At 35.2% G+C, this 16712-nt stretch overlaps 1 protein-coding gene across 13 annotated transcripts in view; it reads left to right on the top strand.

Annotated features, from left to right (window-relative positions):
• GPHN (gephyrin) overlaps positions 1-16712 on the top strand; it is a 281858-nt gene that overhangs the window by 183295 nt on the left and 81851 nt on the right. For all 13 annotated transcript variants that reach the window (XM_082761973.1, XM_082761966.1, XM_082761976.1 and 10 more), the window contains one exon: positions 3087-3221. In XM_082761973.1, coding sequence (XP_082618099.1) covers positions 3087-3221 — 135 coding nt within the window. The remainder of the gene's footprint in view (positions 1-3086; positions 3222-16712) is intronic.

Raw genomic sequence — 16712 nt, 5'->3', positions numbered from 1 at the left:
AAAGCAATATTGTGTTTCTATTGAGGGATGCTAGAGCGTATAAAAGATGTAGTGGGCCAGTACCCAACTGTATCAAGATGCATGCAGCTTTTTATCAGAGGAGGATAAAAGGTTTCTTATTTGAAGAGTTAAAACTATTTCTTCTTTTATTATATCTTCTTTGGTTTATGCCTTTATCATTTTTTTCTTTTTTGCTAAAATACGGAGTTTAAAAGGAAGCATAAAAATTTGTAGGTAGTGCTGGAGCTTTGCCAATGTATAATTTAGAGATGTCAGCCCTTTTGCATATTTAACATTTTTAAGATGGAATTGCAAGAGAAAAGGAGAATAGAAGGGAGATGGTGCCTCTGAATACAAACGATATTCTCTGCCTGACCAGAATTAAATATCCTTGTTCTCGCTTTCCTCTACTTATACCACGTCTAAGATCCCATTTGCAAATCAGAATACTCCAAGTAGAGGCCAGTTAGGTACTGTTTCTGGAGAGGAAAATATCCCCAGAATAGTCTTCTAGAGTGAAGAGAAACTCTATTGGCTTCTTAATTCATAGTGGAAATTGTAATACGAGTTACTTAGCATTGAGAGATCCTCTGAAGAAATTCTTTATATACTAACAGAAATTGGCAAAAAATACTGTCAGTCTAGAAACACAGCAGTAGAGCAGAAAGCAGACAGTTGGTGGTACACTGAGAACAAAACCTGTTTCCGTACAGCTAAATTTTAAACATGAGAAAATTTAATGTATGGAGGAGGGTTTAAGTGAAATACGGTCCACTAGGTATAACTCAGTATCTCTAAGTCAAGGTTGCCAAGTTAGATGTAGTTGTTTTTTACAGATGAAAGGAAGATGAGGGAGAAAAATTACATAAAAAAGCAGTATTTAGTGATGTGTGCCCTAAGATTGGTCATTTTAACTGCACAGGAACAGTGCAACAAAGCTGCCTTAATATCCTAACATTGACTCTGAGGATTCAGCAGGTTTTAAAAGCTTGGGTTAAAGCTTGTGGCATTTGCAAGATAAATTGGGACTTAATACCTTATTTCTAATGCAGGTGTGGAATACAACATGAACATCTGCTTGACACCAGTCTGAAAAAGGATGAGGGCATGAGTATCATATTTGTAGACAGTAACATTCCATTAAATTTTACATTAGTGTAATATCAGTCTCGTGACTGAAGTAAGACAATTTGTCTGCTTTTAACTGTTGCCAAGGTCTGAACAAGTTCCTGAAGTAGGTTTCAAAGATGCTATAACTTCCCCAACTGTAACAGCTTTGATATGTCAATTAATATGCAAAACTTGCAGACCATTAAGAACATCCCATTCTGTTCGTGGGAATACATATCCATTTCATTTTCCTGCTCTTTCAGTACCATCCCTGCTTTTTCTCCACACCTCTGTAATTTGGGATGGCCCCTGTGACAAGAAATCCTGGAAGGAGGTATTTTCCAGTGGCTTCTATTTGTCCTAAAGCCTTACTAGGCAAAAATGCTCAGAAATGCCTAAATTCAGATGCAGTATCTCGATTTGAAAAAAAATAAAAATAAAATAAAATAAATGCTGGACATCCTGGCTGGAAATGATTAAAGTTGGTGGTTTGGCTTGTCACTGGAGCTTCATTTCTTCCTTTCTTTTATTATGCACTACTGCCATGTCCCCCAGACATATTTCAGGTGGTTCTTTTCAGAAATTGAACATCAGATTAAGCTAATAATTTCTTAATAAGACCTTAAAATACGTGTCTGTATATTCAGATTCAGAAATCTGAATTTGGAGCTAATTTTTTTACATGTTGTAATAGAAAATTAAATTGCAAGAACAATCTGATGTCACAAGTGCTACCTCTGAAACATAAAGAGGTTAAAATCTTGAAAACAAAATCAGAATAAAACTCTGTAGAGAGTGTTCTATAGCAGAATATCTGCTTGCTGCATTTTGTATGTAGAACTAATGTTAGAGATCAGTTCTCCTATATGAGGTATTTATAATTTATATGTCTTATCATTTTACACAAAAGAATAAAAAAAAAATCCGAATCATGTTCAACTGACAATCTAATCCATTTTAAATCTGGTGTGATATCTGCATGACAGGGCCCACATACTGCAGTAATAAACAGCAAGAGACTTTCTAAGATTCATTGTGTTAAAGATGAGAAAAACTTCATTCTTAAATGCCGTCCCGTACCTCTTTTCTTTGGAACTAGTGATAAAACTGAACAGAAGAGACAGAAGATTTCAAAAACGTAGTGATGTATGCACTTTAATTACCAAATATAAGACCACTTTCTCATTGTTGTGAGTTGATGTGACTCCATTTAATTAAGAAGCTTAATAATACCCGCTAAAGGATCTCGCACTAAAACTCCATCCTAAAAATATCCGGCCTTCTAGTGAAAGTAAAATTAAGTGTAATATTTTGTGAAAACAAAAGATTGATTTCTTTTCCCCTTCAGAATACATTTCAAACACAGGCAATGGCTTTGGATGGTGTTTTCTAGTGTTTTTGCCTGTACTTCCTTCAGAGAGGCCTGCAGCTTTTACCAACACAAATTTTAACATGAAGAATTTCTGTACCTGAAATGAAGTCCTTAGTACGTGGAATCAAGAGTATTTACACACTGCATGCCATTTCTTCAGAGGAGATCAGTCACTGCTAATAATTGGGTTTCTGTTTGCAATATTAACCCCTAGATAGAGAATGAAAAGTCTGCCTCCATTCATGTCATGGTAGAAGTGACCACTGGTCATTGTTGGGTTTGAAAGGGTTGAGTTTGAGTCTTAGGAAGAAAAAACATTCTTTTTATTATTATTTCCTTTTATATATTGTAGTATACCTGATTCAAAGTTCTTCAGGACCAATAGTGCATTCTGTGTTACTTCAGTTAACGTAGGACCTTACGTATTTGCAAGGGGTTTGTTACTGAAGTTATGAGAACATACTGTTCCCACTACCAGCACTGCATATAGGGAAGTGTGCAAATTGAGAAATGAGGTATTCCAAAAATTTTTTTGAAAGAAGATTTTGAATAACATTTAAATAAAATATTTTTTGACCAATAATTCCATCTCTCTTTTTTTAAGATTCCAGATTCCATCATCTCTCGTGGTGTTCAGGTGCTCCCACGTGATACAGCTTCCCTCAGCACTACCCCTTCAGAATCTCCTCGTGCCCAGGCCACCTCTCGTCTCTCCACTGCATCCTGCCCAACACCAAAAGTAAGTACATTTATGCCTTGCAAACTCCATTCTCAGACATATAACTTATCAGATTAATGTATTGCCTCTGCTGAAGAAGGTTGGTTTGCATGCAAGGGATGTATCATTTTAAGTAATAGATAAATCGGAGACAGTACTTTATTCCACATGTACTCTTGTACAGTTTAGTACAATTTAGTGGGTCTACCAACATGTCATGGTTACTGAAGATGAATGTTATCTCCTGCAATATCAGTCATGAATGTAAAATTGTTAACACCTTGAATGTCTTTAATATATCCCCAGGAACGTAGATAATCCTGCCACTGAGTAACAACATTAAACAAGTAGTATTTTGTTGACAAAATGTATGTGCAAATTTTTAGCCTGAGATGGGGCAGTTCTCTGCCCCACTCTACTACTGATCAGTTTAAAACAGTTTCAAAACAACCAATGTTGCTCAAACTTAGATATTTGCTGCCTGACACTTGGAAACAAAAAACAGCCTAAATTGACTAGAAAGAAAGTTTTAATGCCAACCTTGTGGGATTATTATTCAGTTCTTACTGATTATACTATACCATTTAATCACTGAGGTGACCTCTATTACGTTCTCTTTTTATAAAACTTTTAAATAGTTTATGTCAAAGACTAAGGGAAATGACCAGTGGCAAGGCCTGTAATGTCCACCTTCAGCAGAATTCCTTTCAGCAGAAGAAAGCTCTGTCAGAATTCACTTTGTGTTCATGTCACAAAGATCTTTCTATGGCACCAGATGTAGATGTACTAATAAACTTGTAGCAGATGGCAAACAATAACATTCTTCCTCATCTAATATGTTATCCTTGAAGATTATTCTGCTTGCTAAAGTGATTGCCAGCATCTGCTAGTTCTTCCTGCTGTCTCATTCTTTTCTGTTAGTGAACAAGGTTTACTGGCAACAACCCATAGAAATGTTTAAATGTTTTGCTTTAATCTATGGGATAATGTTATGCTCACCTTCTCTGTAACAGAATCAAAATTATTCTGATGGACAGCATACTGAACTTCATTATATAGTCTGCTCTCTTAAGAAGATGTTCAGTGAGTTCTACCTGCAGGTGGTTCATTCATTTTTACTAAAAAAAATGCCAATTGTCTGATGGCTAAAATTAGAGTTTATTACGTTAGAAAACTGGAGCCAAAGAGGAATACAAAACAGAGAAACTGCATTGAATTTTATGGCTCTTGACAAAACAGAAAAGTCCAAAGAAAACAAAAGGAGACAAATAACAAGCATTAAAAACAGACAGTGCTATTGCTAAGAAATAGCTTTAGGTTAAGCCTATGTGTTTTAAGGAAGGTATCGTAATGGGAAGGAGTGAATCTTACCTATTGTGAAGCAGAATGCACTCCTCTAGACTATTTTCAAAGATTCAGAGATTACAGAAGGAAATTATATGAACTTTGATATAAAGTAATAAGTCTGAAAGTCTTCTTCGGGAAATTAGTCAAGATGAGCTCTTGCCATAATTGGATCATGCTTTGGCATTTCATATTAAGCCCTATTTTTCAAGTATTACTGCAAAATCAGATTTTGTTCAAAATATATGAGACCACACCACTTCTAAAATAGAAGTTGCCATGAAACATCAAAGTTGTCTAGCTTTTCTGTGATGTCTTCCAAAAGTAGGTAGTACAATCTGCTTTAGGGAAAAAATGAGGAAAACCCAACTGTTAACAGCAGGAAAGTAAATGTGAGGGATAATCTTCTCTGTTCCTATTACTTAAAGGTTGGATTTTGCACAAACATATAAGCACCTTTGCCACTTAGAGAACTCTTTGTTCGTTTTACTTATTTTAAGAAAAGAAAACTCCAGTTACTCTTGTTATCCTTTTGTTTGGTCCTTTTCAGCACTCTCAGGTTCTCAAACATCATCTGAATTTGTCAAGAAATACGGTTCTTTTATATTCTTCAAGATTGTCAATATGTCTAAGTGTCTTCACTTACTATGTATTTCATTCTGGATCCTAGCTTTCTAATAATGCAATATGAATGCAATTTATACTGAACCTCTTGATCCACAGATTCACACAGTAATGAGACAAAAAATGAATTGCAGTGCAGCATCCAGTTGATATTCCAGGTTGTTGTATTTTTTTTTCTTTGATCTGAAAGAAAGTATTTTTTCAATATTCTCACCATCTGGTGTAGGAACTTGTTTCAGGCTCCTAAACATGTATATATGAACTCAAAAGAAAAAAGGAGAGGAAGTTTCAGCAAAAAACAATTCAGTTTATATGTATTTTGAGTGGTGGTCTGGCCATAAATCTAGTGGCACGAAATTTTTTTGCGAACTACATATTCCAGTTTATTTTGTTGTACCGTTTTCTTGTTGTATTTTTGTCCTAAATGTACATAAACCCTTACATCTCTCTTACTGAATTTGCTGAATAGCAGAAAGTTGTGTGTCCCTCTCAGAAAAAAATATCAAGCTTCTGCAATGATGGGAGCACCTATATTGAATAAATGTAAGTAGCAGGTTACTAATGCATGTCTGTATTGGAGAGAAGGTATGGGAGTACTCATTACTAATACTCTTGATTGATCTGTTACGAAAAGTCTTCACCTTTTCATAATGATAATGTTGTTTATATATACACACAGCATTTAGACATGCACAAAATACAATATTTAATTGTAGGTTTCTTTGCTGTTGATACTTTGTCTTCCATGTTTTCTGAAAATCTGTTTATAACAAAGTAGTAAATGATGAATAGTGAGTTTGAACCTGTGTATTTCAATCAGTCTTCAAAAGTTTAATCCCTGATTACAGGAGGAATCACTGTAACCTCTTGGGAGGTCAGACAAATGACAAATACATCTTTTCAAGACAAATTTCAATTGGGACAACTCTGTCTATTGTTAGATACATCCCCAAAACTAAGCAGACTTGCTTTTGTTAGCTTCTGATAAATCTCTGTAGAACATCTTCTTTGTTCTGTAAATTGCATTTGAGTTTTAAGCAAAATCCACTGTGGCTCAAAGAGCATTTAAAACATATTTATAGTGTAAGGATTCAGATAGAGAGGCAATCTTAGTTTTACTCTGGGGAAAACTGCACTAACAGTTCTCCCTCTTTCATTTATTCAACCATAAAGTTGATGGTGATTGTGACATTTTTATCTTTAACACTATGGTTTTGGTCTTTTTAAAGTTGTAACGATTTTTCAGCAAGGTTAAATGAATTTGCTAAATATTCACGTGACAGACGTTTAAGATGACACAGTATGGCTTGCAAGATTTTCATGCAATTTCCAATAGCTGCTTAGATGATAAGATCTTCCTGTATTTTTGAATATTTCTGTGGGTGCCATTTTCATGAAGTTAAATGCAGTGGTCTTTTCAGATACAAAAACAAAGTACTACACAGTGTAAAATACCTACTACAACTATCAGGAAATTTTGCCTAACGGTGACTTTAGGGGCTTTTTTAAAACTTGTGGCACAAAATTTTAGACCTACAACTTCAGATAACTTAAAAGAATATATCCTGATCAAATGACCAAGTCATTGCTTCAAACTTCCAATTTTGTTTGACTCTTAGGGGTGATATTAGTATAAAAGAAAATTGCAGCTTTCAAGTTCAAGTCTTTCCTTCTCCCCTATGTAAATGACACAATCAATTTTTAATTTTTGCCATTGCTGTGTGTCAAAGTCAAATGAAGCAGATATAGAAGACCAAGGACAGGATTTAAATTATCACCAGGAGTACATTTCAGTGACAAAAGGTGTTCAAAGTATTTTACTTTGCAAGATCATCAGTCTAACTGATGTTCAGTTCTTCTGCTTCAGTGTGCAAAGTTTCTTTCAGCATTATCTTTGATCATGAAGAATCCTAAGAAACTTGTTATGGTACTTTTAAGATGAGAGTGATTGGTTTTTAATGCTTTTTTTTTTTTTTTTTTTTTTTTTTTTTGCTGTCTTGCTACTTCATTCCTGACACATTATATTCTGCTTAAGAAAAATTATCATTTTTCTTTAGTTTAGTTTCTGGTTATCTGTCCTAGCTATTATTTAGTACTTATACTGAATGAAAACTTAATACACTTAGTGGTATTAACATACCAATTACTAATATTTGTAGTAATGAGAGAGAGCTTTTAATTCCTACATGAGTCTCTAAGCTCTGTTTGAGAACTAAAGAAAAGGAAGCAAGACTGCTTTTCAAAGTTTTCTAGATGCTAGCAGAAGTCATCTATCCACCGCTCCAAATACACCTTTGTAGCATAATACATTTAATTCTGCTAATTGATCACTTTCTTGTAGCTTTCTTCTAATAAGAATGGTTATCTTCATCATTCTTATGTTTACATTCACCTATAGACCTACTAATGTAAAAAGTATTCTATATTTGCAATTTTTGTCTATATAAATGTTTTAGTTGAAAAAAAATCCTGAAATGAAAAAAAAAAATCAGGAAAAGAATCATTAAAAAAAGGCAGGCGAGCATTATTCCTGTGAGGAAAAAAAAAATAAGTATCTCTATCATCTCTCATACTTTCTTCCACAGAAAAATGATGCTTTGAACACCTTCCATCATGAACCATAGCTTTAATATTGAACCTAGATATTGATTCAAATTTTCCCTACAGTCAAATGATCTAAAAACTAAAAGTAAATATAATTATGGTTTGTGTTCAGTCTAGTGTCATGAATTTTAATATACAACTATTATGTGAAGTAATCAGATAGAGAACAAATAGAGTTGAGAAGATGCTTTTTTATCAGTTACTGCTTTTTCAATAGAAGAAAGGTCAGGTTGCTTACCACAAATCCTTAGTTGATGAGACAGTGTTCTGGTCATGATCTGGTAAGATGTAGTTTTATCCATAGGGTAGATATTTTGTGTAAATTGGATGAGATAAATTTGATATTTGTTATTATAATGCATACGATTTCTTCTTAAAACGATCACCAGATTGAAAACAATATGGAAAGTTTGTGAATATATTTTAACATTTGTTCACATATGCTAAATTCCCAAGAAAAGTTTTATTTTTTCTTTTTTAGTTATGAATTTGGAGTTCACATATGCCATTGTCCTTTCTGCCTAGAAACTTGAATTTAGGAGCAAGTGCTCTGGCATAGTTATCTTGCTGTGATATGGTCAAGGAGCACAGGAAAGTGCAAAGGATTTTTTAAATTGTTAAGACGTTCTAAGTAGATGAAATCACACTGCAAGCACTGCAAGGGTTCCTACTTTTTCTTGTAAAACACCTGTTTGTAGACACACGAGCTTAATTAGATATTTAATCCTGCTAAAAATTCCAATATTTCCTTGATTATTTCCTCTCATTTTTTTTCAATATGTATTCCAGGCTTACCAAAAAAAACACAATAGTTATATAGTGAAAAGAAATACTGGGAGAATGTATAGTGGAGTAGAAATTAGCCAGGGTTGTTTACGATGAGGAATCCTGCTTACTAACACGTGTCAATCTAATGTATCCTCCAGTGTATCCTATCAGCGTTTTTCAAATCCACTACTGATTAAGAGGCAAGAATAATTTCCATATAGAAATTACCCTTTTTTCCTCATTTTTAAAAGTGTGCTGTCCTAACAAAGCATATGGATGATGGAATCCTAAAAAGTTTTATTTTTATTTTATATTTTGTTTAGGAAACCTGATTGTTGTTCAATAAAAATGCAAAATGCCACAACGTCAAATGCGATACACTGTAACTAAGAAAGAAGCAGCTTGGTGTGCTTGGGATATCAAAAAAACAAATATTTCATAAATAATAAAAGCAAAGTCTACTAAAATCCTTCCTAAAAATAGAAGATTCACTTTGTAGAAAAGTTGAAAGATATATGGGGTGAGTTATTGTTTGTTAATATCAAAATAAACCCATCAACAACTTTCTGGATAGCCAGAACAAAGACTTTTGTCATCAAGTTTAACTGAACATTGAATTTCAGTAGAGGTACTTTTTTGACTTCAGCTTAGTGGTGTTTTTTTTCTTGAACATTTATTTTTCAAGTAGTAGCATATTCACCCGTATACAGAACCTGCATTAAGTCATACAGAAGCACCAAAATCCATTTGCCTTCCTTGTCTAGAAGAGCTGGTAGAGTAGCTGGGAATTGGTTTTCTACACCAATCTAGTAAATCCTGAACAATTGTTGAATTCGTGGAAATCAGCTTTCAGATCTGTTACAGAGTGATATGAAGATGCTCTAATGTGTAAAGTATTTCCTACATTTGTCTTTCTTAGTAACCAATGGCATATTTTAGCAAGCTGCAGAATACCTTTTTTTTTGTGTCTAGTGAAACCTCACGTCAGAAATACACTTTAGAGTCTATTCCTGAAAATAATTATTTTTCAAATTGTAACTATTCCGTGTGTGAATCTGTCCAGAAGAGAACAATATTCCAGTACAGACATCCTAGCTTACTCGTGCATTGCATGAGTTTTGAACTATGTATACTTACGCTTCATCAACTTGTCAGCTCCTCCTTGAAATGGTTTTCAGTTATCCTTGGGAGCAAGAGTTTTTGCTCATTACTTTGCTTTCTTCAAGTGCCAAGTGTTGTTGGTTGTTGTTTTTTGTTTTTTTTCAAATCCTGATAAATTCAGTTTGGCACTACTTTAAGAAAAGGAAAAGACGTGCATCCTTCTCTGTTAATTTCCTTATCCACACCTCTACAGAAATATTTGCTATCTTCATTTTAATATATCTAGGTCTTGTCTTGTCACCAATGCTTGTTGAGATCTTTCTGTGCCTGGTGACCATTTTGTCGTCTTTCTGGAGCTGATCTCTTAGATCATTACTGGCCTCTTGGAGAAATTAGTTCTTATTACCTGTGACAACTGATTTATTTTTGTTTCTTCGTGAAATATGGTTTCAAAAGTAAATCTATCTATATGCTGAATTTTCATATAGCCACTTGTTCTGCTTGTAAGATTTTGTTTTCCACTGCTTTTTCAGTACCTTAGTCCCTGCTAACTCTGTAATTTCAGCCATTTATACGCTAACCTGGCTGTAATCATCAGCTTGAGTACAGGCAGGCTTGCTTCTGTTCCTTCACTTACTATTCCCATAATAAATAATCCACATCATTTACCGCTATGGATGTTTTTTGATCAAAGGATCAGAAATTTCAGAAACATTGTTGCAAGGATAGACCAACAATCCTCTTCTCATGTTTTCATTCTTTCTATCATAAATCATTTAGCAAAAGTGTAGTAAAGTTCAATGCCAGATATTATGGGGGAGGTTGGTGAAGTTGTTTTAAAACAGAAATGTTTTCAGTCGCACTTTCCTATTTACATGCTCAAAAGCACAAACATCCGTGTAGTCAAGTACTCTGTCCAGTACTGGGACATCCGTATATGTATATGTACCCACGTAGTCTGGTCAGAATTCCTTGAACTGACTGGTAGGATGTGTGGCACTCATTATCAAGTCCTCCACTACGTCTCTAGGTTTCTTCTTAGGGTGAGATCCGTTAAGTCAGTGTTGGATCTGCCTGTTAAACCATTTAGGAGTAGACAGTTAAAAGGTTATTTCTCTCTCCATCCAGTTCCACCTTTGGAATACATAGGAATTACTTCCTGTCCTGTGTTCTCTGCATCTAAACCTGTTTTTTTGTCTTGCCAATATCATCTCAATGGCTTATCTCTTTGTTTCAGTCTGTTACTTGGTTTAGACTGTCTTGTTTACCTGTTATGGTATTCCTACAATTTGCATGAAGTGGTGTTAACTACGTGAACTACTAATCCACGTGTCATCAGCACATGATTTTCTATATCTCTTCTGCTGTGCTTTCTGATGTTTCCACACCCATATGTTTCCTTTTGTCCCCTCCCCCCCCTTTTTTTTTCTACTAATCTTAATATCTGTTAGCTATTCAAGGAGTATTCTTAGCAAAAAGAATATTTGTTGAATTTACTGAAGCAAGCTACTTGCACACAAGGGTCCTGAAGTCATATCATACTTTCACAAGTATGCAGTACAAGAATAGTCTATTTCATCTGCACGTGCAACCCAAAGTGCTGCAAAAGTGGTAGTGCTCTAGCAGCAGCAGCAGGTATGTGTTTGCCAGAATCAAAATTGAATTTTAGACTAGGAAAGCTATTCCAAAGCATGCATATTGCTGTGGTTAATGTATCATCATCAGTAAAAGTTCACTGGTTCCACCATAGAAGTAGGTAGCATCTAGCTGATACAAGATGTGGGAGGGAAGCAGGAATCTGAAGCATAGACATTGTTTTTGCCATGGAGGTTGGAAGCACGAAATTGCCCACGAGTTGTAAGTTCTTTAGCAAGCATGCTAGCAATCTCTGAGGTTCAGTTTCACATATGAAAGGCTTTTCTGGAAATAGAAGTGTTAAAAGTAAATGGAACCTCCTGGTTCAATGAATCTAACTCCAATTTCAGATAGTATGTAATACTATTTAAGATTGTAATATGTAATAACCACATAAAACTGGCAAATTAAAAATAGGTTTCCTCTCTCCACTGCTGTCTCCAAGCTTGTTTTAGAACCTAAGTGACCTCTCATGGGTCAGTCTACACTCAGTTGCTTTTGTGTCACTGTTGGCCTTTAGCTTAAATACAGCCAGTCTTTTCTCAACTGTGTATTGATTCCTCTGGCAGGCTTATGAAGGGGAGGCGTAGGAACTTTCAGATTTCATTGTTATAAATGAACTAAATCAAACTCTTTCCTTTTTATTAACAATTTCCATGTGCACCCAGCAATTGTGTTTTTACTTCTATATGTTCCTATCCTACTGCTTATAAAAGCAATTGCCTTGTCAAAATTAATACACCTTTAGACTAATTTCCATTGATTACCATGCCTTTTTTCCAGTTACATGTACTATCATCTCAAATCAAAATGCAGGAAAGGTATTATTTTGCATTACCTGAATTACCTTTGATCTCTTCTCAACCTCAAATGATAATGATAATATTTCTACCTCCCCTTGTTTTGTTTGTTTTTATTTCTAAGGAATCTTTTACTCCTTATTTTAAATTCTGTTACGTCCATTCTGTACTTAGCAGTTTCTTCCCTAGACAAGATAGTTTCTTTTACTTTTATTTCTGCCAGGGTTTCTGTCTAGACCTTGTAGCCTTTTTGGCATGGCTTTTTGATTTTCTCCACAAAAGAAAACAGAGTCAAAATATTTCAAGAATTTATTTTGGCTGTCTGTGAGCGTACCTTTAGACAGAATGGTACTTTTGCAAAAGGCTAATGAAAAGTGGTCATTTATCTCTCCCTAGGCAGATAAAACCATTCTCTTGATACAGATAATACATTTTTCAAGACCAGTCCTACTTGAATTGAGGACCTGTTCACTTGGTATTTATTGCATCCCTGTTGAAAGTACTTCTCATTTGAGATCTAATCTATCTTCATGTAGTCAAGCAATTAGGCAATTTCATTGTAGTATAAAGCAGCGAAGTCTGATGTGATTACAAACACAACTATCCAAAAAGTTAGCTGTTACCTAAAACACAGATTGAGTCTGAATCCAAGGCTCATATAGACTGTTTCCTTTAGAATGTAAGTGCCAGCATCTCATGCTTTTGTGTGGAGTATGGAAGATACCTTATACAAGACATAGGAGACTTGAACCTTATCTCAGTTTTGATTTTTTTTTTTTTTTTGTAATGAGTCTTTTAAATAGAGGTTTTGTTTCGGGTATCCTTTTGCCAAAGGAGACAGGCTTTCTCTTTTACAAAAAAACAGTTCTCGGAGTCATGTTATGTGTGCAATTATAAGTCAGCACAGCAATCTGTCAAGTGAATATAGTAATTCATCTATTTGTCTTTCCAAGACAGAAAAGACATTGTGTTTTAGGACTTGGCCTGAGTGATTGCTATCAGAATTTGAGAACTTTCATTCATTTAGTAAATTTTTACATCATACTGATTACCAAAGGTTTTGAACTGTAGCTATTTTTAGTAAGTATTTTTCCTCAAACTGATTTTATCTTTTTAATCTCTGCATATGTGTGTATACATAGTCATTTTCCATAGCTAAGCCTAGGTACTGTACCAGAGGAAGATATGTGTTGTGTCAGTGCTGTTTTTTTCTTGCTCATTTAGTGTGGTACCACTCTATCTGTTCTAAGTGCAACTAGAGTATCGCAAATGAACAGCAGTCATGAAGCAATGAAATGAGGTAAATAACCCATTTATCCAGAAATTTATCCAGAAAGGTTAGAAAGCATTATTATAACTCCTAATATACCTAGTCAATTCCATTCAGTGTATATTAAATTCTCCTGTTAAATTTTAACAATCATTAAGCATCAACAAAGAATACTAGGGAATGAAACAGCAAAGATGATGGAAGAGGTAATGATTTTTTAAAATTGAAAGAGCAGTTGCCACAATCTTTGCCCAGCCTTCACATAAATAGCCAGTCTAAATTTATTAATATGGTTTATGCTGTTAAATTCAACTTCTTTGTATGCTTACCCCTCTAATTATTTGTTTTCTTACAGTTTAGACTATAATCTTTTATTTTGTAATTAATATAAGACTTAGGTCAGTGCTTACACAGCTTTGTGTTACGGAATTCAGCATGTGACAAGTACATTGCCTGCATTTGAGAAAATTCTTACTTAGTTTAGTTGTGTCACTTTTAGTTTAGTAGAATATTAATCATAGGTTGTTCTCCGTGGTTTGATTTTGTATATGCAACAGGAAAAGGGAGAAGAAATTGTAGTGCTCCATGGAATTGTCCCAGTGAACATCTGTAATCTATTTTTTTTGTTTCTTGAAGACAGTGTAAGAAAATAGTATTTACTTTTTTCTAAATTTATGTATCTGTAAAATTAACAGACTGTAGCAGCATAAATTACATGTTAAAATGTGAGCTCAAAATTGTATGACCATCATCCCATTCACAGATACCTCAACGTGAGGAGTTCGAATGTGTTCAGATGATTAATAGTAATGACAATGATTCTAATGAATCCCCGTATTTATTACACTCAAAATTTATCCTTAACATCTGAAATGAATTGTTTGTATTGGGGGTTGCAGTTAGATGATCTGTAAGGTCCCTTCCAACCCAAGCCATTTTATGGTTCTGTTTTGCTCACAAATTTAGTTTAATTTTAAAAGACAAAATATGCATTACCTATTCAGAAGGAGCATTTACGAAACGTGGAATAGAATTTTATTTCTTTGATTAGGCTTCAATAATGTATTTGCTAGTTTGAAAGGAAATAACGGGGTTATTTATCTATTCCTGATAACTTTCTCGGTAGTATTGCATATTCTCTGACAATAATTTCTGTAGACATTTATTGATACTTAGATTTACTGAAACCTGCATATATTTCAGTGAAGAGCTTTTTATTTAAACTCACGGTAATGGTAACTGTAGGAAGGTATTTATAACAAAAGTCTGTGACAAATTAAGGAATCGTTAAGGTGAGAATTCAAAGCACTTACATTTGGGCCATGTTTCTCTCTAATGACTACATTGGAATCTGGGCTTCCTATTGAATGCCTTAGAGTAGATTTCTGAAGGGCATCTGATAACACACAGCAACAAATTTGGCATGATTTCAAGCCAACAGCTGTTGGCAATCTCTCTTTTAAATTTGCGCCATCCATTGCAGTTTCTTTAAGCCTGTTTTTTTTTCCTTTTTTCCTTTTAAAATTACTTTTTTCAAAATGTGAGGAGTACCTTTGTGCAAGGAGCCCTAGGCATTGGCACGACACTCCTCTGCAATACTTTGTTTGCTTTTGAAGTTCACGGGGAGACGTCTTGAACAATGGTTTCATTCAGTACCATCGGTGTGAACAGAGATTTCCTTCAGCCACTAGCCACTTATGGTCATGTTCTTTTAAGCTTCTGCAAAGTGAATTGAATCCAAGATCTTCCCACTTCAGCTTTTCAAGGTATCATCTGACTTCTTGAACCACGTATTTCCTGTAGCTTTAAGAGGGGCACCCCTTCCCAGTATCCTTATAAACCCATCCACTTCTCTTTTACAGTTCAGCTCTTCAGGAGGAGTAGATATGAGGAAATATATGTGACAAGAAGCTATACGCAGGTTTTCTAAACTTAGCCCTGCCTAGCACAAAGGATGAAGTACAGGCTATTACAGATATTTGAAAACAAACCTTAAAGGCACTTGACTTTAAAGACTTTTACTCTTCTTTTTAAAGTCCCACTGGCCCATCTGTTTTCATACAGGTGGGATCTTCCCTTGTGGCACTAAATGCTAATGCAAACATCTCTCCCTTAATTTTGCTGTAAAAGTGGTCGAAGAGAGCAAATTTCTTAGCTGGTTTGCCTAATATTCTACCTGTCCCCCCATCAGGTCACTTGTGAGTGACTTCATTGATGTGACAGCTTTCACTGTGGCCACCAAGGTATCTTAGATAGAAGCTAGCTTATTGTCTAAAATGTTTAAAGGATACTGTCCTCTACTGAAATATGAACATCCCTATGTACACTGCAGCTTTTAGAATTTCAGTTCAACTTAGGGCAACAAGGCAAAAGAGCTGCACATTCCAAACTCAGTTGTCATTTTGTAAGAACTTCAGAACTTCACCACCTAGGTGAACATTTGCCATGTTTTTATTTTTTTCTTAAACACGAATTTCTTCCCTGCTTGCCCATACAGATTTCTGATGTATGCAATAAGTGCTTGTTTTTCCAAAAGCTGTACCAGGAGAACAAGGTTCAAATTCAGTTCCCATTTGTGGGGAAAGCCAGAGGATAAATGATGCTGCAGGTACTGGGGGGAACAATACATGCCAGAAGCCAATAAAAGCAAGCTCAAAGGTGGGGCTGAAATGAAAGGATTGAAAGTATTGAACTGAAGAGAAATCTGATGTGAGGGTTGAGTGGTAGAGGTCTGATATAAAGCAGGGGAGTATTTGTGGCTCTTGAGAGATGAGGCCGCAGGGCTTAGAGTGGTTTGGAGTGGTAGGGAAGTGGCCTGGAGGCAGGAGGTAGCAATAGCTCTATGAGACGAGAGTGATGTGGTCAGAAAGACTTGGGAGAAAAGTAACCTTCAGTGGATAGAAAGGGTTGCGGAATTTTTGCCGTGTGACAGGAGAGTTGTGCAGTTGAAAGCTCTGGGACAAGCTGGATCTGGAATCCCTTACTTGTTTATAGAATACTAATAGCAAAAGTAGTAAAAGTACTAAAAATACTAATACTTGTTTATGCATATGAGTTTCCTCTGTAATAGAGTGAAGCATAAAGTATTTTAACTTGTTTTGAATCAGTTTGCTTGGATGAACAGTGTAGTCTCAATAGCAAGCAGCTCTGTGCAGCCTAACTAAGCCTTCAGATCTCCAGCCTCCTCTGAAATCAGCACGAGCCTTATGTGTGATTTCCGTACTGTCCCACTTGGGCCATGCATGCTTCTCCCAAGGGTAACCTTTCTGTTCTGTTACTTGTCATTTACAATCTCTTCGTGCCATCGGCAGCATAAAGTCCGTGTATTTTGTTAACTGCATAGTGAAAGTAAGGATCTAACTTTTA

The sequence above is a fragment of the Aythya marila genome, assembly GCF_965140915.1.
Source record: "Aythya marila genome assembly, chromosome: 5".
NCBI lineage: Eukaryota > Metazoa > Chordata > Aves > Anseriformes > Anatidae > Aythya > Aythya marila.
The sequence above is the reverse complement of the archived record's forward strand: the minus strand, read 5'-3'. Positions and strand labels throughout refer to the sequence as shown.